This window comes from Nycticebus coucang, chromosome 10 (genome assembly GCF_027406575.1).
Source record: "Nycticebus coucang isolate mNycCou1 chromosome 10, mNycCou1.pri, whole genome shotgun sequence".
NCBI lineage: Eukaryota > Metazoa > Chordata > Mammalia > Primates > Lorisidae > Nycticebus > Nycticebus coucang.
The window spans coordinates 54,650,282-54,672,284 of NC_069789.1; the positions used below are offsets into that span (position 1 = coordinate 54,650,282).

General features: G+C 38.7%; 1 protein-coding gene across 2 annotated transcripts in view; it reads right to left on the reverse strand.

Moving 5' to 3' along the window:
* CR1 (complement C3b/C4b receptor 1 (Knops blood group)) overlaps window positions 1-22,003 on the reverse strand; it is a 95,123-nt gene that overhangs the window by 53,548 nt on the left and 19,572 nt on the right. For both annotated transcript variants that reach the window (XM_053608065.1, XM_053608064.1), the window contains exons 4-11: window positions 21,042-21,127; window positions 12,995-13,387; window positions 10,557-10,733; window positions 10,360-10,462; window positions 9,110-9,195; window positions 5,833-6,051; window positions 1,521-1,700; window positions 828-927 (exon numbers count right to left, since the gene is read on the reverse strand). In XM_053608065.1, the coding sequence (XP_053464040.1) occupies window positions 828-927; window positions 1,521-1,700; window positions 5,833-6,051; window positions 9,110-9,195; window positions 10,360-10,462; window positions 10,557-10,733; window positions 12,995-13,387; window positions 21,042-21,127 (1,344 nt within the window). The remainder of the gene's footprint in view (window positions 1-827; window positions 928-1,520; window positions 1,701-5,832; window positions 6,052-9,109; window positions 9,196-10,359; window positions 10,463-10,556; window positions 10,734-12,994; window positions 13,388-21,041; window positions 21,128-22,003) is intronic.

A 22,003-nucleotide genomic window follows, 5' to 3' on the forward strand; every position in this document is an offset into this window, starting at 1 on the left:
CTCTTCCTTTCACTTGAACACCGAGAGGCCATTATAGGGTTATCGATTGGCCTAGTTTCAATGTTGTTGTGTCTCAGGAAATAAGGAGGCCTGAGGAGACAGAGAGAGAGATTGGGAAATGGCCTGTCCATGGGGCAGTCAGAACACACAACATCTATCCATTAAGTCCCATCTTCTATGTGTTGGAGCCCCCAAACCATGACAATAGTAACATCAAAGGTCACTTATCACAGATTACCATATCAGATGTAGCAGTATGATAAAGTTTGAAATATTTTGAGAATTGCCAAAAGGTGACACAGACATATGACGTGAACACAGCTGTCGGAAAAATAGTGCCAATAGAATTACTCTATATGGGGTTGTCACAGACGTTCAACTTGTTGAAAAATGTGGTGGGCTGCGATGCACAGTGAGGTGAAGTGCAATAAAGTGAGGCATGCCCATACCTCATTACGTCATCCTCGCAAACCGACAGTGCTTTAACAGCAGGATTTATTCCCGCACACATTTGCTCTGTGGCCTTCCCTTTCTTCCAGCCCTGTCTACTCTGTGTTAGGGTTTTTCATGTGCTTTGACTATACTCTGCTCCTATCTTCTTCCTCTTCACTTGGTGAATGCCACATTTTTCTGACATGCAGTGCCCTGGTTTGTAGCAAGGAAGTAGCTCTTTCCCCTACTCATACCCTTCATTTCAATCAGGAGTTAAACACCTATGTTCAATCCTTTTCAGAGCAAGTGCTCATAGCCTGGGCATCCTTTCTGAGATGTGACTAGATGGTAGTATTGCCTAGAATTCTTGAATCAAGAGGTTTCTGCTGACTCACCCTTCGTTACACGAATAATTGATTCTGGATCCAACTTGGCTGTCTGTGATCACATGCACGATGCCATTCACAGGATCTGAAGGCATTTTACATGGTCTACCTGTGAGAAAGAAACAGAATTTTGAAGCCAGGTAGGGTAATCTAAACTTTTTCTAGAACTTTATGATCCAATCTGCGTATAGCTTACCAAAAAGCCTATGTGGTTCTAATGATCCCTCAGATTTTTCCACTTGGAGGAAATTCAGGATCAGCCACCTACTATGTACCACTTTCAAAAAGACCCTCCTCCTAGATCTGTCTCATTTCCACCTTGCATCCCTTATCAAAATGCAAAAGTCACTTACAGCCTTATATGTTACTAGTATGTTTCAAAGTTCTCAGAGGATTTCTTCCCACCTAATTATTCAAGCATAATTTATATCTCCTTACATAATTTTTTCCTGGCCTAGAGTTATAATTTATTTGCTTTCCCATAGGAAATGGAGATTTTCTCTGCGTCTATTCCTTGAAACATTCTCATGAAATGAGCACTTTAAACAATAATCAGAGGTGTCATACAAGATCAACTCTTATATCCCCCTATCTGAACACTTTTCGAAAAAAGGTTTCTCATATACGAAGTTTAAAAAAATTAAGTAAGAGCCTACAGATGATTTGGCAGACACCAGGACATTCCAGTGCATGGTTACTTACGTTTACAGACATCTTTGGGACTCGACCAAACTAGGTTTTCTAGACACTTGATAGAGAAGGGCCTTCCATAGTACCCAGGGCGGCATACATACTTTAAAGATGTCCCAATGGGAAAGTCGGATGTGTTGGTTTGGGTTCTCAACTTAGCAAACTGAAAATGATCTGGGGTTGTACAGTGACCTAGAGACCAAGAAATCAAGAACATCTGAGTTAATAAAGATACCCAATAGTTTTCATCTTTCTCTCCCTTGTTAAATTTGATGCCAGAACATAAGAAACCTTTAGTTATGGAAAAATAATTGCCTGGTAACTTGGGGAAGGAAAGTTCCATTAGCACATTCTTATCATAAAATATATTATCTGAAAGGCTAGTCTGCTGTCTTCTCTTTCTGGTCATATAATTTCATGTAAAAATAGATCCAATTTAATTTTTTACATTTGTACGGTACCAGAAAACATGCCTCCCCTCAGGTTCCTCATTTCCTATTTGGTTTTCTTGTACTTCAATGCATCAAACTCCAGTGGAAGACTTACAAGCATTGGTGAAGAACCCAGGAGGTTTTCCGAAGCCATGAAATAGCTACTAGTCTTCTAGGTATGATTCCTAAGCTACCTATTGCAACAAGCAGGAGATAAATAGCATCTCCTTAGAATAAAAACAAACTGCAAAAAATTAAATCCTAATTACAACAAAGCATTGCACAAAGTATATTTTAAATCAAATTTGAGCTTTAGTTCCATACCTGTCTGGCCTATTAGCTCTAGGCTCAAGAATTTAAATTCAAAAATATTAAATTAGAAGTATATATATATGTGTATGATTTGAAAAATAGAAATTGTTTTCACTTGGTTTTGGCAACACCTTCTCTTTTAGCTTCTGTTTCAGCAGTCCTCTACTTCCCTTGCAATTATTCATTCAAGGAGTAAAAGTTACCCTAAAGGTAGCTACTTCTGCACCCAAAGAATTCTCTAGAATAGTGGTTCTCAACCTTCCTAATGCTGCGATGTATTTTCATTGCTACAAAGGGGTCGCGACCCACAGGTTCAGAACCGCTGCTCTAGAAGATTTACAAGCTGATTCTCATCTCTTGATCATAATTAAACAATTTTTCTCGGGCGGCACCTGTGGCTCAGTGAGTAGGGTGCCAGCCCCATGTGCCGAGGGTGGCAGGTTCAAACCCAGCCCCGGCCAAATTGCAACCAAAAAATAGCCGGGCGTTGTGGCGGGCGCCTGTAGTCCCAGCTGCTCGGGAGGCTGAGGCAAGAGAATTGCGTAAGCCCAAGAGTTAAGGGGTAGGGAGGCCAAAGTACAAGGGAATTTAGGACGATGAAACTATTCTGTACCTTACCCTAGTCAGGAACACACGTCATGACATCTTTGTTAAATCCCATAGAATGCGGGACAAAAAGAGTGAACTAAGGTCAACTGTGGACTTTACTTAATGATAATGTATCCACATGGGCCCACAATTAAAAAAAAAAAAAAAAAAGAGTTAAGAGGTTGCTGTGAGCCGTGTGACGCCATGGCACTCTACCCAAGGGTGGTACAGTGAGACTCTGTCTGTACAAAAAAAAAAAATTTTTCTCAACACAAAAATTTGTCTTATTTTCAAAGCATCTTCACAGGAAATTTATCTATGCATATTGACTGTTTCCTTTTTATCTTAACCTTGAATATTAGCTCTATTAATTTCTAGTTCAAGGAACTGATATCATGATAAAAACGTACTGTTTCAGAACAAATCACACGTAATGTTGATCTGGCAGATCTCTAGCCTAAAATCTAACTGATAGATTAGAACTGCAGTCCCAAAATAGGATCTTGATGAAAAAAAATCACATCAATTAATGTGATTCACCACATAAATAGAAACAAAAAGAAGGACCATATGGCCATCTCAGTAGATGCAGAAAAAGCATTCAATAAAATCCAGCTTCCTCTCATAATAAAAACCCTCAACAAACTAGGCATAGAAGAAACATATCTCAAATTTATAAAAGCCATATGTGACAAACCCACAACCAACATCATACTGAAGGGGGAAAAGTTGAAAGCATTCTCCCTAAGAACAGAATAAGACAAAGGTGCCCACTGTCACCACTTCTATTCAGCATAGCGCTGGAAATCTAGCCAGAGCAATCATGCAAGAGAAAGAAGTAAAGGGTATCCAAACTTGGAAAGAGGAGATCAAACTATCATTTTGTTGATGACATGATCTTTTATCTAGAAAATCACAAAGACTCCACCAAGAGACCCCTAGAATTGATAAATAAATTCAGCAAAGTCTCAGGTTACAAAATCAGTGTACACAAATCACTAACATTTTTATAGACTAATAACAGTCAAGCTGAGAATCAAATGAAAGACTCAATACTATTCACAACAGCTACAAAGAAAACAAAAACTTATGAACATACTTAATCAAGGATGTTAAAGATATCTACCAAGAGAACTATGAGAGAAATTGCAGATGATACAAACAAATAAAAAAAAAATCTCATGCTCAAAGATTGGTAGAAACAACATTGTTAAAATGTCCATACTAAAAAAAAAAAATAAATAAAATAAAATAAAATGTCCATACTGCGCAAAGTGATTTATAGACTCAATGCAATCACCATCAAAATATCCAACACCATAATTCTCAGATCTAGAAAAAATACTTCTATGCTTCATTTGGAGCCAAAAAAGGTCCCATATAGCTACAGCAATCTTAAGCAAAAGAACAAATTTGGAGGTATCATATTACCTGACTTCAAATTATACTATAAAGGCATAGTAATCAAAACAACATAGTAGGGTATAAAAGTAAAAACATAGACCAATGGAAGAGAATAGAGAATCAGACATGAAACTATCTACCTAAAATCAACTGATCTTAAACAAAGAAGACAACAACATACACTGGAGAAAGGAAATTCTATTCAATAAATGGTACTGGGAAAACTGAATAGCCACATGGAGAAGAATGAAATGGGACCTGTATCTCTTGACATACATAAAAATTAATTCACAATAGATAAAAGATTTAAATATAAAGCATGAAACCATAAAAATCCCAGAAGAAAATATAGAAAAAACTCTTCTAGACCTCATAGAACTTAGAAGATTGCCTATCTTCCTCAGTTTGGTAAATATAGGTATTTGCATTTATAAATAGGCTTATAGGTGCATCCCAAAAGTACTGGAGGGGAGAATGAGGACAAAAATGACTCCTACCTAATCACCACTTGGTCCTTTTCCTTTTCTTTCCTTTAATTACTATTACTTATAGAGATGGGGTCTCTATGTATAGTAGAACTTCTGCAAGTTGACCACTCAAGGAACTGTAACAAACTGGTCAACATACAGAAGTAGTCACCATAAGAAAATAGGCCTTGTGTACTGATATGTGCATATGGTGCATGCCCAGTCTATGAAAACTAGGTCAACTTAGGAAGGTGGTCAACAATGAAAGTTGTACTGTATTTCAAAGACTGGGCAGTGGCTATTCAAAGGCATGATCATAGCTCACTGTAGCCTTGAATTTCAGGGCCTAAGTCATCCTCCCACCCTACCTCTGGAGTAGATAGGACTACAGGTATATACCACCACCCCTGAAGGTCTCTTTCCTTTTAGTACAACTCTTCTCTCTTAGAGTTCCCCAGTGGTCAGTGTGTTTTGCCAGGACTAGCATCCCTTCTACAATTTACTTCCTCCTTCCCGTCTTCACTTCCTGAAGGTGGGTGTCTTAATCAGCCTTCTCCAGATCTCAGAAATCTGTAATCTCTTTATTTTGCTTTTCCCCCTTTACTTTTTGCTTTCACCAAAGTACATAGATTTCAAGGGCTAAAATTTCTGTGGGGCTAGACTTTATTTTAATTTTGAACTTAGTCCAGAGGGCTCAGGGAATCTTTGCAGTGTGTTGGCAACGCAGCCCAATTTTCAAAGAAAATACACAAGGGTTCTCAGGACAAATAGGTAATTAAAATAGATTTTGCCTAGTTTTGTTCCCTCCTGGCTTATGCTTCCCTCCCAAATCTGTGAAAATGGCATAACTTACACTAGTTAAATTCATAGGTATTTGTTTTCAATTCTTAAGATTTGAAAGTATTTTTTCTGATTAAGGACCTCCCCACCACCTATCATCTCCCTCCGTTTTCACCAGCCCCTCCAGCTGCAAAGGTCATCAGAATCTTATGTGTGACATATCTTTGAACCATTTATTATTGGTTTGGCATTTAATTGTGTCAAATGCACAAGTAAATACCACACTGCAATTACAGAAATATGGGGAGGGCCCAGTTAAGATGTGGAGAAATGTGTACCAACCCAGAAGTCCACAGCGAGGGGCAGGGCTGCTCCAAATCCCGTTCCCTTCATGGTCACTTGTGCAGCGGATGGTGCTATCCCCAATGAGGCCGAAGGTCATCCCTATTTCTGGGTGGGGGTTGCATGTATATGTCACTTCTTTTCCAAAGGGAAAGACTTCAACAGGTTTTCCTGTGTGTCTCCCATTAAGAATAGCTGGTGGACTTGGACAAAAGATCCCTGAAAAGAAAGCAAGAGCTCTAAGTTTCCTTGGGAAGTTTTTACCAGAAATATTGCACAATCATAGGGTGCTATGATTGGTGCTATTAAAAAATGCTAAGGACATGGCAGTGGACATTAGACCTTTAAAGAAATGGACTAAATGGAGGATCTTCATCAAAGTTTCTTGCAATAGTACAAAAGAAATTTGCCTACCCTGTATCTTCCCGATAGTTGAGTTTTCTGGACAATAGAAACTTTACGCTTTTAATTAAATTACGCCTTTAATTAAACACCAAACTTTTAAAGAAGAAAAATAGTCATTCTGGGACGTAATTCACTCATTTAATCACCACAGATTAAATTAGCATTTACTCTGTGTCATTCACTCATCAGGGTCCTGGGAACATAGTGCTGAGGAGCACTAACAAGGTCTTTGTCCTCCAAGGAGATACTTTCTCAGGAAGTGTTTCTAAAATGTATGCATGTCACCATGGAATACTATCCAGCCATAAAAAAGATAGTGACTTCATATCTTTTGTAATATCCTGGATGGAGCTAAAACACATTCTCCTTAGTAAAGTATCACAAGAATGGAAAAGCAAATATCCAATGTACTGAGTACTAATACGAAGCCAGTAGATGATCTGATACACGCCCACAGAGGAGAAAAACTCACTTCAATTCAAGTTGAGGGGAGGGGAAGAGGTGGGGGTGCTCTCACTGAATGGGCACGGGGCGGGGGCAGGGTTGGCATACCTTCTGTAGGTGGGACATAACCACAAGAGGGATGCTACCTAACAAAATCAAATATTTTGACCTGGTTGTTTGTCCCCTCACATTAACCCGAAATACATTTATTTGTACCAGAATGTTTATTGCAGCCCAATTCATAATTGCTAAGTCATGGAAAAAACCTAAGTGCCCATCGATCCACAAATGGATTAATAAATTGTGGTATATGTACACCATGGAATATTATGCAGCCTTAAAGAAAGATGGAGACTTTACCTCTTTCATGTTTATGTGGATGGAGCTAGAACATATTCTTCTTAGTAAAGTATCTCAAGAATGAAAGAAAAAGTATCCAATGTACTCAGCCCTACTATAAAACTAATTTATGGCTTTCACATGAAAGCTATAACCCAGTTACAACCTAAGAATAGGGGGAAAGGGGAGAGGGAGGGGAGGGAGGGGGGAGGTGGGCAGAGGGAGGGGGATTGGTGGGATTACACCTGTGGTGCATCTTACAAGGGTATATGTGAAACTTAGTAAATGTGGAATATAAATGTCTTAGCACAATAACTAAGAAAATACCAGGAAGGTTACGTTAACAAGAGTGATGAAAATGTGTCAAACGATCTATGAACCTAGTGTATGGTGCCCCATGATCGCATTAATGTACAGAGCTATGATTTAATAAAAAAAAAATTAAAAAATTAAAAAATTGCATGTGTGATAATCACTTTAAGCAGATGAAGCCTTTCCCTGATTACTTATTTATAGTCACCAGGAATCCAGCCATGACTATAGTAATCAGCACTATAGCAAGGTTGCAATGAGCTAAAACATACACAGGTCATCACAGGAAACTCTAAATGGATTCAGGATGCTTTGCTTTTTAAAATTTCTGCGTTTGTCTATTTTCTCTCTTTACTTTTGGTCAGGCTTAAAATTGTGAATTTTTTCTAGCATCTGCTTATTTATTGAGAACAGTGTCCTCCTAACTTCAAATTGGCATTTTTAATTAAGGTTGAAATTTGGAAGAAGCTACTTCAAACTAGTAAGAGTTGTGAGACCTAAGAAACAATCCGAGTCATGCAAGCAGTCACTGAGCTGTGACACATGAGGGCAGATCACCACTTGTCATGTTCCTTCAAGGAGCACTGGGGTTTTGGACAGCAAGGATCTGTAAACAAGCTATGTTCTTCTAAAAATTTTACTGTGAGAAGCACCGTAAGATGTCCAAGTAGATTTCTAGTAAGATGAACATTTTAGTAAAATTTGATTGTTTAAGAAACCCATATTTTCTAATCTTCAGAATGAAGAAATGAAGCAAAGTTCTATCTTCTATTGAGGAAAATACAAATGGGTACACTGGGAGAAATCAGTAGTGACTCTAAACCAGGCATCCTCAAACTGCAGCCCGCAGGCCACATGAAGTGGTGTGAATTGTATTTGTTCCCATTTTGTTTTTTACTTCAAAATAAGATTCCTGTGCAGTGTGCATAGGAATTTGTTCACAGTTTTGTTTTGTTTTTTTTTTAAACTATAGTCCGGCCCTCCAACGGTCTGAGGGACAGTGAACTGGCCCCCTGTTTAAAAATGTCGAGGATGCCTGCTCTAAACATAGATTAATTTTAAAAAATCTACTTGTTACTTATGAATCTCTCAGCATCATTTACCTAGGTACATGTTTTGACAGTTTGAAGGAGTCAAATTGCCTAACCTGTCTAATGTTAATCCCTACTTTTCCCCCATTCCTCTTTGCTCTGGTCTATTATCTCCATGGCATTTAATTTGTTGACTTTTTTTTCTTGTCCATCTCCCTACCTGAGTATAAGAAACATAGGGTCATGGAATTAGCTCATCTGGTTCATTGCTATAACTCCAGTGCCTTGATGAACAACAGACACACAGTCTGTGCTCAATAAATAGCAAGTTGAATAAATAAACATTTAATATTTATATATTAACAAATATACATGAGAACATTAGACTGCACTTTGATGAGGGAACATAACTAAAAAGAAGGAAGGAACAGGGGAATGAGAGAAGGAAGGAGTGAGGTCAGATGGACGGAAGGAAGAAAAATTTGTCCAAGCTTCACATTACCTAATCTCCAAAACTACCATGGGATGTATTACTACAAAACACAGAATTCGAAATGGCAGAGATTGATCAAAACAGGTGATGCACACAGAGATTCACAGAAAGATACATATATAACAGGTGTTAAAATAAGCAAAATTTGTAACAATTCAGACTGGAAAATGGAAGAACCACAATGGGTGAAGCCATAGGTCAAAACACTAAGTGGATAAAGGAGTAAACTTGAAATGTACTTTTCTTTACTCACGTTCACACACAGGAACACTGCCATTCCAGAGGCTTTCCATTCCAACCAGGACACAATGACTAGCAGAACTGCCTTTTAATTGAAATCTGAAGAATAAAATGATGAATAGATGAGCTGTTCTGGTCAAAAGGCCATTGAACGCCCAGCCAAAAATCTCAGGATTCTGAGGATCTGAACCCAGCAGGCGGCAGAGGTGCAGAGGCCACATCACTCTAGAAAAATGGCAGCCTTCAATAGGGGAGCAAGATAGGATGGCAAAGTGCAGTAACTTGATTGTCCAGCTTGAACTGAAGAAGGCAGTCATAGCCTAGCCACCTTCTCCTTGACCCTGGGCCCAGACTCAGAGTCTCACTGATCATCCCATGATGACCCTGATAAATCTACTCATTGTCATGACTGAAAACCCAGCCTTTTAGTGCAACATCCTTCTAATGCTGCAGCAGCAAATAAAACAGTTTCAAGTTAATACTAGGAATGTGGAGAGTAACTGGCAAGAGAGCAGAGATGGTGCTTTTGTCCCTGCACTTGTGATGGCTGTGAAGGGGGCTCACAACAGCGTGTTAGGCTATTGAAGAGTATGACTGAATATTGTAGGAGAAAAAAGGAAAGAGCAGAGGAGATGGCTTTTGTATAAAATCATCCCAAAATTCTTACTATGAATCCTGATGTCCTCCTAATCTTATTGGGTGCTGGCGTTTGGAGTCCACTATGGAGTCTTGGAACATTTTGAGTGGGTGTGCTGTTTTGGCCCATGTTTGATAGTTCCCACAGAGAGATGTGCATACTGTGAAGAGCCCTGGATCCATAGAACAAGTTCCTGGCCCTCCCTAAAACATGAGCATCAGCCACCATGATCCCATTTCAGAGCCCACAGCCCACTACTGGCCAGATGACATGTGACTGAATTTTAAAAAGTTTATTTTTACGCTTTCACTCTCACTATACATTTCACCATTGATGTTTGAAAAAATCACCAAAATGATTCTTAAATGAAATTAGCTATTTGGAATAAGCTTTTTGTTATGTATCAGATATTTTTTTCTGGGACTCTCCAAATGATTTTTTTCACTTGAGATGTCTCAAGTATATATATATACGTTTCTTCTCGTACTTCCTATACGTACTTCCAAAAGTCACTCTCCAGAAGTGAATGTATGCATATGCTTTCAAGCCACACCAAACCTCCCTTTTTAGGACTAACTCCAGACTCTAGTTTCACTGACCTGCAGGTCAGGCAAGCTCACACTCACCCTTCATCACAAACAAAGGACATCTTTGCTCCAAGCTGGAGATTAAGTGGAACTAGAACATGGCCATTAAGAAGTTGGCCCCGGAAGTCATCACAGGATTTCACTGCAGAAAAAGAAAAACAAATGGAAACAATACTGGCATGTGGAGAATAAAGACACAAGGTTAAAAACGTCAAGCCAGACAAGAGTCCGGGCACCTGCACATCTGGGAGCTGCAGGGCTCCAGTCTCCCTGGGGTGTGCAGCGCAGGGAAGCAGCCCCTGTGAGGTCGTAGCCAGGCTCACAGCTGTAGAACACTTCCTCCCCAGGGGAGAAGTTGTCCTTGCCACTTGGAGTATGTGCACCATGCAGGATGTCCAGGGGTGGCTGACATACTGTGGAAAGAGAATCAAAGTCCCATTAATTGTGTGAAAATAACTTTTGCTCAAAGGTAAACTGGCCAAGCAAATCATAAGTCCATATGTTAACAAAAAAAAGGTAGGTTAACCCCCTATATTATATTGATGACAAAATAATTACACGGGGTGGAAGGCATGGAGAACTGATACACTGCAGAACGGCGACAAGAACTGAGGCATCCTCAATCTGTTGTTTTTCACAGAAAGCACATACCTAAGATCATGCACCAGGGTTCCAGATTCTAGAATGCTTACACATTCTGTTCACCCAGTGCAGAATTGTTAGGACTGATAGATTTTTATGTCTTCACGCTTTCTTTCTAGAAAGGTGTCACCAGTTTACAGTTTCACATTTTATGCAATAAAATGTGGCCAAGCTTCCTTCCTCTAACAGATCCCTCAGTTGCCCATCACACACTTGGTGCACCAAAACAAGTGGATAGTGGATAGCGGGGATAGCTCAGCTGTCTATCCTGGGCTCCTTTCAAGTCCTCTCTTGGGGGTCACTTGACGTACGTTGGTGGAAAACTCTGAGTCTCCCCTTCACACTCTGTACAGCAAGGTGCTGCTTAGCTGTTCACTTCCCCCCAGTGAGAAGACGGGCAAGCATTGAACAGATCTTTTACAGACCCCACAGTCACCATAAGGGTGTATTCTGCATATAGCCATATAGTTGTAATGGAGTCTCTGGCTCTCTATGAAGTTAGTTGGCTTGAACTCAAGGATTCAGAACATGTTTTGGGCTCAACTAACTTACATAAAACTGTTGTAAAATGGCAAAAAAATAATTTCAATTTGGCTTTGAGCATATCAGTTCTCCATTCAGTGTTCTGAGTGCGGTTCGGACTAGAATAAATGCCTTCCTTGAGGAGTTGATAAATACTGTGATGCTATAAGGTCTATTCCAGGGCTGTTTTCCCCATGTGTCTCTTGACTAATCAATGCCTTGTGATAGGATATTGAAGTGCTGTGCTGGTTATCTGTTGACTCCAGCCTCACATTGCTACATTCTCCTTTCACTGCTGGAGACAGAAGCCTGAAAACTACAAGTGTTTCTCTTCCTTTACAGCCAGGCTCTGGTTTGGTCTTGCCGATTGGAACCATGATTGCCAAAATGAAAAGGCAGGATGTTGCCAGAAGCCATTCTCCTTCCAAAGGTGTTTCAGACAGTAGCAGTATTGAGGGTTCTCAGTTAGCAGAGCAGCAACTTCAAATCTAGCAATGCCAACGATTTGGCTCCAGCAAGATCAGCTACATTCTGGCAGCAGTGCTGGCTCCTGCAGCATTAGTAGGGTTCAAGAAGGTGCCTGCCCAGTGACATAGTGGCCATTTCAACACGAGGGGAGGCTCTTGCCCTCTGTTCCTAGTGTAACAGCAGATCCCTACCCTGCAGAGAATCCCTCACACCATTGAATTTCTTTTTTTCTTTTGTTTTGTTTGTTTCTTTGTTTTTGAGACAGAGTTCGCCTTCTCTCCCAGGCTGGAATGTGGCACAATCTTAGTTCACTGCAACCTTGAACTCTTGGGCTCAAGCCATCCTCCTGCCTCACGAGTAGCTAGGGCTACCAGCATAAATCACCACACCCAGCTAACTTTACTTATTTTTGTAGAGATGGGGTCTTGCTACATTGCCCAGGCTGGTCTCAAACTCTCAGTCTCAAGTAATCTTGCCTCTGCCTCCCAAAGCATTGGATTACAAGTGTGGACCCCTAGACTGGGTTTCGATTTCCTGCCTGGCTCAATGCTGACTGGCAGAGCCAAGACTCTGGAGTCAGGCAGAATTGGACTCATCCTTAGCCTTCAAGTTGGTGTCTGTTTCACACTGGACAGTTATCTAATCTCTCTCTAAGACACATTTTCTCTGCAAAACATGAAAAGGATAGTAACTACCTTATAGTTTTAGGAATGAAATGCAGACATAGCCTGTATGATGGTACTTAACTAAAGGAATCACTCATTATGTACAAGTGGTTATTATAATCAAGAGTAACTGAGAGATCCATTTATGAGAATTCCAAGGAAACATCATAATCCTTGCCAAGATTTAGCTTTGCTTCTCAATTTCAGCACACATGCATGTATACACATACATAAACATGCATATAGTTTTACTTTTTTCCCCCACTCCAAGATCTACTTCCCCAGCCTATTCACCACACAGGAAAAAATGCTAATCTCCTGATCCTCCAACAGCTCATGTAATTTGTAGACACCTTCAAGGCCTTACTCAGACTCACCCCTGGAGCAGCTGGGTAACTCCGGCTCCCATTTGTTCAGAGCTTGGCACTTCACTCTGCTGGGTCCTTTCATGACAAAGCCAGGCTGACAACTCAATACCACAATTTCATTTAAGGAAAATAAGCTCCTGTTATGAGATGCTATTATTCCATTTTCAACATTTGGAGGCGTGCATTTATTAGGTACAATGCACTGAGGGGGAGGGCCACTCCAGATGCCGACTTGATCATCATTGCTGGTGCAATATATGGAGGCCTCACCCACAAGCACCCTTTTCCCTGGGTTTCCGGGTTTGCAGTGATAGGTCACCACCTGTCCATATTCAAAATATTCTTGGCTGGTGCTGAAGAAATCTCCATTGGGAATGGCAGGGGGTGGCTTACAGAAAATTTCTGGAGAAAGGGAAAGCAAGTTAAATAATAGGAAATTTAAATAGTAAGTGAGAAAACCCAACAAGTCTCTAAACTGTAACTATTCTTACATTCATTTTTTCTTTTCTTTCTTTTTTTTTTTTTTAGATGGGGTCTTGCTATGTTGTTCAGGTTTCTCTCAAAATCCTAGGCTCAAAGGATCTTCCTACCCCTTCACCCACAAGTGTCTAGACTAAAGGTATGCACCATCATGTCTGCTCTTTATTTGCTTTTAATCTTTGCTATGTAGCGAGTTTCTACAATGTTGTGATATGGGTGAACATAATAACATATGTTCTGTTTTTTCTGCTTATATTATCTCCTCTAAACTCATGCATTTATTAATAAAGTACATTCTCTTCTTTTCAAATGGCTCTTTAATTATATTCATATAGAGTCATAGAGTTTTCCTCTACTCTTTTTCTCTTTCTTTTGTTTACATTTTTTTTTCTTTAGACAGAGTTTTGCTCTGTTGCCCAGGCTAGAATGTAGAGGCATCCTCAAAGCTCACAGCAACCTTAAATTCCTGGGCTCAAGTGGTTCTCCTCCCTCCACCTCCCAAGTAGCTGAGACTGCAGGCTACATACCGCCATGCCAAGCTAATTGTTCTATTTTTTGTGGCGGTGGAATATCACTCTTGCTCATGATTGTCCAGAACTCCCATCCTCAAGCAATCTTCCTGCCTTGGCCTCCCAGAAGGCTAGGATTACAGGTGTGAGCCACTGTGCCATATTGTTTTCTTAACTTCCATATTTTTATTAACTGAGTATAGGTCTTTCAAATAATAAAATATAAAAACCTTTGCTGAAAGAAAAAGTATAAAGAAAGAGAGAAAAAGAGAAATTTATAAATTACCAATATTCATTCAAGAAGATCTAGAAAGCCAGAATTGATCAAAACACAGGAAAGAATAGAGAAAAACATTCAAAGATAAGTGCTACCATACTTCCAAGTATACTTTCAAATGTTTCACAACATATAAAAGATAGAAAGCTTAGTGACTCATTTTATGAAATCTATGTTTGGTATTACAGTAGGATATCTGTGTAAAAGTGATCATATATTAGTCCACAAAAGCTCCTAAATACAGTTGAAAATGGAGAAATGGGACATAGCATATTGTATTGCTAGACACTATTAGAATTAATAAAACTGAATTACTTCAACCCAAATCCGGAAACACTTGAAATTAAAGATAAAAATTCTTAAGGAGGCTTCTGTTTCTAGTAATGGTAATCTCAATAATTCCAGTATGGCTCCAGCCCCTGTTAATGTTCTCTGAGTAAAGGTTCTTTCAGATTCTTGGTGATCATCCAAGAAAAGAATTTCAGGATGCGCCATATTGTAAGTCAAAGGCAAGCAGCTTGTTTGCAGTCCCACCCACAGAGGGTAAACATTCCTTTCTCTCCGTGTCATGGAGCGCTATTCAGCCATTAAAAAAATGGTGATCTGGTGTCTTTTGTAACAATCTGGACAGATTTGGAGACCATTCTTTGAAGCGAAGTATCACAAGAATGGAAAAACAAACTCAATACTGTACTCAATACTAAATTGGAACTAGTTGAACAACACTTACGTGCGCATATGGAAGTAAAATCAATGGAGATCAAGTAGGTGGGAGGACGAAGGAGGGGCTGAGTAAATTCACCCTAACTGGTACAGTGCACGCATTCTGGTGAAGGACGTGCTTATAACTTTGACTTAAAATGTACACAAGCAAATTATATAACCAAAACGTGTGTACCCTTGTAATATTCTGACAATTTTTTTTTTTAAGCATGCAGCTTTTATTGAAAGGGAAAATGAAAGCACACTGTGAAGAGTAAGAAAGTGGACAGGCTTGAAAAGCGCAGCTGCAGTGAAAGGAAGGTGTTTTCAGGTTTTTGAAGTCTCACTAATTACTTGAAGGGAGGAATATTCAAGGCTAAGGGGTAGTAATTCTAGAATTAAGAATTTGGGTAGTAATTCTAGAATTAAGTTCTCTTCCATTTTTATACTTTATATAATACATTAAAAAGACTTATTTATTTATTTATTTATTTTTGAAACAGAGTCTCCTTCTGTCACCCTTGGTAGAGGGCTGTGGCATCATAGCTCACAGGAACCTCAAACTCTTGGGCTCAGGCAATCCTCTTGCATCAGCCTCTGAAGTAGCTGGGACTCCAGGCACCCACCACAAAGCCTGGCTATTTTTTTTTAGAGGTGGGGTCTCACTCTTGCTCAGGCTAGTTTCAAACTACTGAGCTTAGGCAATCCACCTGCCTTGGCCTCCTAGAGTGCGAAGATTACAGGTGTGAGCCCAGCCTATTAAAAAGACTTCTGAAATGAGGACTGTATTATGGTCATTAACTTAAGAACCTCTACTCAAAAATGTGTAATAGTTAATTGCCTGCAAATTGATTTACATAGTCAATAAAAACTCAACACAAATTCAAGTAGGATTATTTCTATGGAAATTGGCATGCTGATTCTAAATTTTATATGGAAATGCAAAAGGGCTAAGACTCACCAAGTTCATCTTGAAGAAGCACATAATTAGAAAACAGATGCCACCAGATATCAAGTTTTTAATATAACACTATGGTATTTAAAATAATATCATAAATAAACCAGTGGAGCAGAAACTTTCTGAAATGAGACCCACATGTAAGGTCACATGACTGATGACCATGGTGCTATTGTACTGTGGTATGCAAGGAAAGGTCCTTTTAATAAATGGTATTAGATCAATGGCCTATCCATTAAGAAAACAAACAAATAAAACCCCCAAAGCTGAGCATACTCTACATCATGCATAAAAATAAATTGGAGATGAATCATAGACTTAAATAGGAAAGATTTTTAAAAAATTAAGTTTCTAAAATATAACATGGAACAGTATCTTCCTAACAGGCAGATTTCTTAAGTCTAATAGGAAAAGTAGTAACTAGAAAGAAAAAAACTCATAAACTGGATACTATTAAGATGTAGAACTTCCATTATCAAAAGACATTATTAAGAAAGTAAATACAAACCATAGCTTGAAAGCAAATATTTTTGTTGTATTTACTGGAAAATATGAGAATATGTGAAGAACTTCTATAAAACAATAAAAAGACAAACTAGTAAATAATAGGCAAAAGTTTGAAACAGTCATGTCCCGAACATTTGAAAAAGTATTCAACATCATGTTATTTTAAGAAATGCAAATTAGGGTGGTGCCTGTGGCTCAGTGAGTAGGGCGCTGCCCCCATCTACTGAGGGTGGTGGGTTCAAACCCAGCTCCGGCCAAACTGCAACAAAAAATAGCCAGGCGTTGTGGTGGGCGCCTGTAGTCCCAGCACTCGGGAGGCTGGGGCAAGAGAATCACATAAGCCCAAGAGTTCGAGGTTGCTGTGAGCTGTGTGATGCCACAGCACTCTACCGAGAGCCATAAAGTGAGACTCTGTCTCTACAAAAAAAAAAAAAAAAAAGGGGAGCAGTGCCTGTGGCTCAAAGGAGTAGGGCGCCAGCCCCGTATGCCGGAGGTGGTGGGTTCAAATCCAGCCCTGGTCAAAAACTGCAAAAAAAGAAATTCAAATTAAAACCATGGTGAGTCACCAGAATAGCTAAAATTTAAACAGAATTTAATACTAAGTGGCAAGTGTGTAGAACAGCTAGACTTCTTACATACTTCTGGTGGAAGAGTAAATTTGTACAATCACTTTACAAAATCTTTTGGCAGTATCCAAAAGATTTTGCCTATAATCCAAGCACTTTGAGAGGCCTTGGTGGGAGGATAGCTTGAGCCCAGGACATTGAACATGCAATAAGCTATGATCACATCATTGTACTTCAGCCTGGATGACAGAGAGATACCATGTCTCAAAAAAACACAAGAAGCTAAAAATAGAATTACATACATACATGTATGATATGCTCATGGTATATAGATATATAAAACAATATGTGGATATCTATATCTAAGACATATAGATATAAAATTTCTATATCATTCTATATATGTCTCAAGTATTTCCTGCATATATGTATGCAATTCCGTATATTTATATAATCTCGACAGCTACATTTAAAAATTAATTATATTATATTTTTGCAAGGAAATGCAATAATAAAAAGAGCCAATGAATTCTACACTATTATGAATATGAATTTCATTCATACGTAGTAAATATGAACATGTACATGAAGATTCAACAACCAGGCTGTCTTCCAAATATAATACTGAGCAGAAGCTGGACACTAAAGAATACATACTTCTGGATTCCTTAATCACAATTTCAAGAAGTGGCAAAACTAACATTTGGTGATAGAAATCAGAATAATGGTTCCTTTGGGAAGGCAATAGCTAGGAAAGGACATGGAAGTGGCTTCTGTGGTCCTGATAATGTTCTATATCTTAATCTGAATGCCATTTACAAATGTGTATTCACTTTGCAAAAAGCCCATTGAATTGCATGATTAAGATCTGTACACTTTTTATAGACATGTGTATATGCTATACTTCAGTAAAAAGTCTACACAGTACAAGAAAATTGTTGGAATAAAAAGACCTTCTGGCTCAGCGCCCATAGCTCAGTGAGTAGAGTGCCAGCCACATACACCAATGCTAGCGGGTTCGAGCCCAGCCAGGGCCTGCTAAACAGCAATGACAACTGCAATCAAAAAATAGCTGGGCATTGTGGCGGGTGCTATGTGGGAGGCTGAGGCAAGAGAGTAGCTTGAGACCAAGAGTTTGAGGTTTCTGTGAGCTGTGTTGCCATGGCACTCTACTGAGGGCAACGTAGTGAGACTCTGTCTTAAAAAGTAAAAAAAAAAGACTTTCCAACAAAATTAACTCCAACCTCCCCCCAATGGATTTACTGAATTCTTTAAAAAATTTAAAGAGTAAATAATAACAATCTTACAAAAATTTTATAGGGAAATTAACATGAAATACTAGCATGTGGCTTTATGAGACTACCACATGTTTGATATCAAAATTTCATAAGGTCATTATAAGAAAACAAATACGGTTCTATTGGTCTAATATATTAGGAATGGGGCAATGAAAGTGTTCTAAAATTATTTAACAGTTCTTGTTGAACAATGTCTTAGTCTGTTTTGGCTGCTATCACAAAATACCATAAACTGGGTAACTTATAAATAACAGAAACTTGTTCCTCCCAATATTGTAGGCTGGGAAGTCCAAGAAGTCCAGGAAGTCCAGGCTCCATCAGATTTAGTGTCTCTTCAAATGGCAGAAAGGACAAGGAGGTCTCTGGGAGCTCTTTGATAAGCACACTGTCCCATTCATTAGGGTTCAACTCTCATGCCCTAATCACCACCAAAACCATCACCTTATGAATGAAAATTTCAAGAAATGAATTCAAGATGGATACAAACATTTAGACACATGTAGCACACAACTTTGTGACTATCCTAAAACCCATCAAATTGTGTACTTTAAAAAGATAACTTTTAGGGAATATGAATTACATCTAAATAAAACATCTAAAACTGTGTTATAAAAGTGTATTTACAACATACAAAATGATTAAATATTATGACCAAGTTGACTTATTGCAATCATGTCAAATTTAAAATTAATTTGCCTTTCAAAAATTAATAGAACGAATTTATGAATTAACAGAATGAAGGAGAAATAGATTATGATTAGTTCAATACATGTAGCTGAAGTGTTTGATAAACTTCAATGTAATTCAAAGCCCCAAATTTTTAGCAATATAGAATATAAGAGAACTTTCTTGGAAGTGAAAATGGTTATCTACAAAAAGCCTACAGGAAACATCAGGTTAATAAAGTATGTAATTTTTCTCTTTGAGATGGAGAACAAGACAAGGATGGCTTCTATTCCAACCAAAGTTTGGTTGCCAATGTGGTAAAGGAAGTAAGAAGGAAGATAAGGAAGGAAGGAAACAAAAGAGAGAGAGGACGGGAGGAAGGAAAGGAAGGAGAGATGGATGGATGGAGGGAGAGAGGAAGGGAAGAAGGAAGGAAGGACGGAAGGATTGAGTTATATAAAAGTTATAATTATCTGTGATTTTGCACAGTGTCAACCAGGCTAATGTGGAACTAAATTTCCTAGACTTACTTTCTCTATATGGTTCTGAAATACAGTTAGAGCATGAGAAATTGGTCTGGTATTTGAGAGGCAGAAGTTAATTAACAATTACTCCACTCCGAAGGTCATTTCTGGTCAGAAGTGGTGAGGAACAGTGCAGGGGCACAGTGTGTGGAAGAGTAGCCCTTTTACCCAATGCCTGGAGAAGTACATTCATGCAGAGAGTTTCATCATCTCTGAAAAACTCTGAGATGGCTAATTCTCTGTAGCCTAGAAATAACAGTGGGGAACTGTTGCCATTGAACTAGGCTCTCCAAATTCAGTGAGGACAAAAGGACCTCAGCATGGCCAGCAGAGTTGAAACAGCAGTCAGAATGATTAGATTGTAGAGATCTTTGAAATTGTTTAATTGATCATGAAGTCTTTAAAACTGAAGTAAATGGATAACTGACTAAAGTGTTAATTGATCTGCATATATAAGTGGTTTAGGTCTATTGAACAGAAGTCTGGCTTGAATTGTTGCAAAAGAGGATCATGGTTCTCCAGCAATTCAGACTTGAACTAGTTCATAGGCCTAGAGCAGCCTGAATGAATGGGGGACTGGGTGTTCCTGAGGAAAGCAGCCCACTACACAGCCAGAAGTATATATTGTAAGTCTTTCCCTAGCCTTTGCAAGAGGACTTAAACCATTTACCAGAGTTTGGCTACAGAAAGTTTGCAGAATTTGAGGTAGATATAAAAATATACCTACACCTATCCAAATATAGGTGAATTATTTTTAACAAGATCTTGGCATACATACTCTTCTGTCATCTGATTCTCTTTCACATAAAACATACATCTTTATACATCATTAAGTGCTTCATTATGTTACCATTTTTTATGGCTGTGTAGCACTCCAATGCACAGATATACTTTTTCTAATTCTGCATGGGTACTTTATGTTTCTTAGGGAATTCTTTATAGTAGTCATTGATAACACATCTTTTTCCTTCCAGGAGATGATTTCCAGACTATAGCTTGAAACGTGTAGTACATTTAGGTTAGTTTAATATAGTTACCATTATAAATAATTCTGTTATGAAAAGTTTATACTGAACTCCTGGGGGGGGGGAATCTGTTTATTTCCTAACTATAAATTCTAAGAAGTAGGTTAAAATGTCTGCCTACTTTTGAGGGTTATGGTGAATAAGGATTTTATATCCATCTCTTGGTCCATGAGAGTGCTCATTCCCCACAGTTCCACTGACCTTGAATTTTATCATTGTTTAAGATATTTACTGATATGCCTAGCAGAAGGACTGTTATACCAAGGATGATAGAACCAACACGATTTCAAGTTCACTGAGATTAAAAAAAAATAAGATTTAAAGCTTTTGTGCATTTAAGACCCCAGATTCAATAAAGGCACTCAGAATAAGGAAGAACTTAAGAGTTGCCAGTAACCTCATAGGAACTTTTGAAAACATGACAGCTGTCGTCAGCTGTCAGAAGGACAGACTGCACAAAAGGAATCTGATTAAAGTTTTTATTTAATTCCAGAGGAGATCAGATTTTATTGGTAAAATAATAGAAAGGAATATTTCAACTCACTCTGACAAACAGGGGCTGTGTTATCCCAAGCGACAGTATTGCCTGAGATGATGCATGCGGCAGAGGAGGGTCCCACGAGACGGAATCTAGAGGGAAAGAATAAGGAATATTATCCTCTAAACACACAGGTCATCTCCTGCTTAAATTGCTACTTCCTGGAGATTACAATCGTAAAGAATTCAGAAGGACATTTTCCACTTGTCCAAGCACTATCTATCACTTTCCTAGATTTTACATTCTTCTTGAGAATTTTTTACTTTCTTCATCGTGCCTCCTCAACATGGTGGAATGTCTCTTCTTTAATTATCTGTGCTTTAGTGTTGCAGTCCTGAATACACCAGGAGTCAAAAGCTAACTCTGTAATCACGGATCAAGGGAATACATGAATGTTTTAAGTTATTAAATTTGTCTCCCAAAGTAGATGAGGTAATTGAACAAATAATGGTTTGAACTCCTCTCACTCAGGATGTTTATGGGGAAATAAGGCAGCGGGATAAGACCCATTCTACATGTTTTAAGAGAAGCCAGGGCTTTCATATCCATTTCAGCAGGTCAAAGTCTTTACAGACACCCTATCTTCTTGGGTGTCTTGGGGGAGAAGACAGTTGTGAAGTCATATAGTAAGCCATGGTTCAGAAAAAGGCAAGACCAGTTCATTCCCAGAAACTATATACAGCCTGTGGGTAACACACATCTAGATGTCTGGGAATCTTCTACCCAGGGCCAAGAGTGGGACAAAGAAGGCCTGGAATATTTTCCTGGTGCTGTTTCTATTTTTATTCTTTTTAATCTATGCACCTTGAACCAGGCGGATGGGTTAGGAAAAAGCGAGCATAAAAAACAAATCTTGTGAATTATTTACATTTTGTGCATCAGTCTTTGGTAGGAAGCATCTCCCCTTAGCAATTTAACAGTTACTTAAAAAACACTTTTCATTTTGAGATAGCATAGATTCATATGCA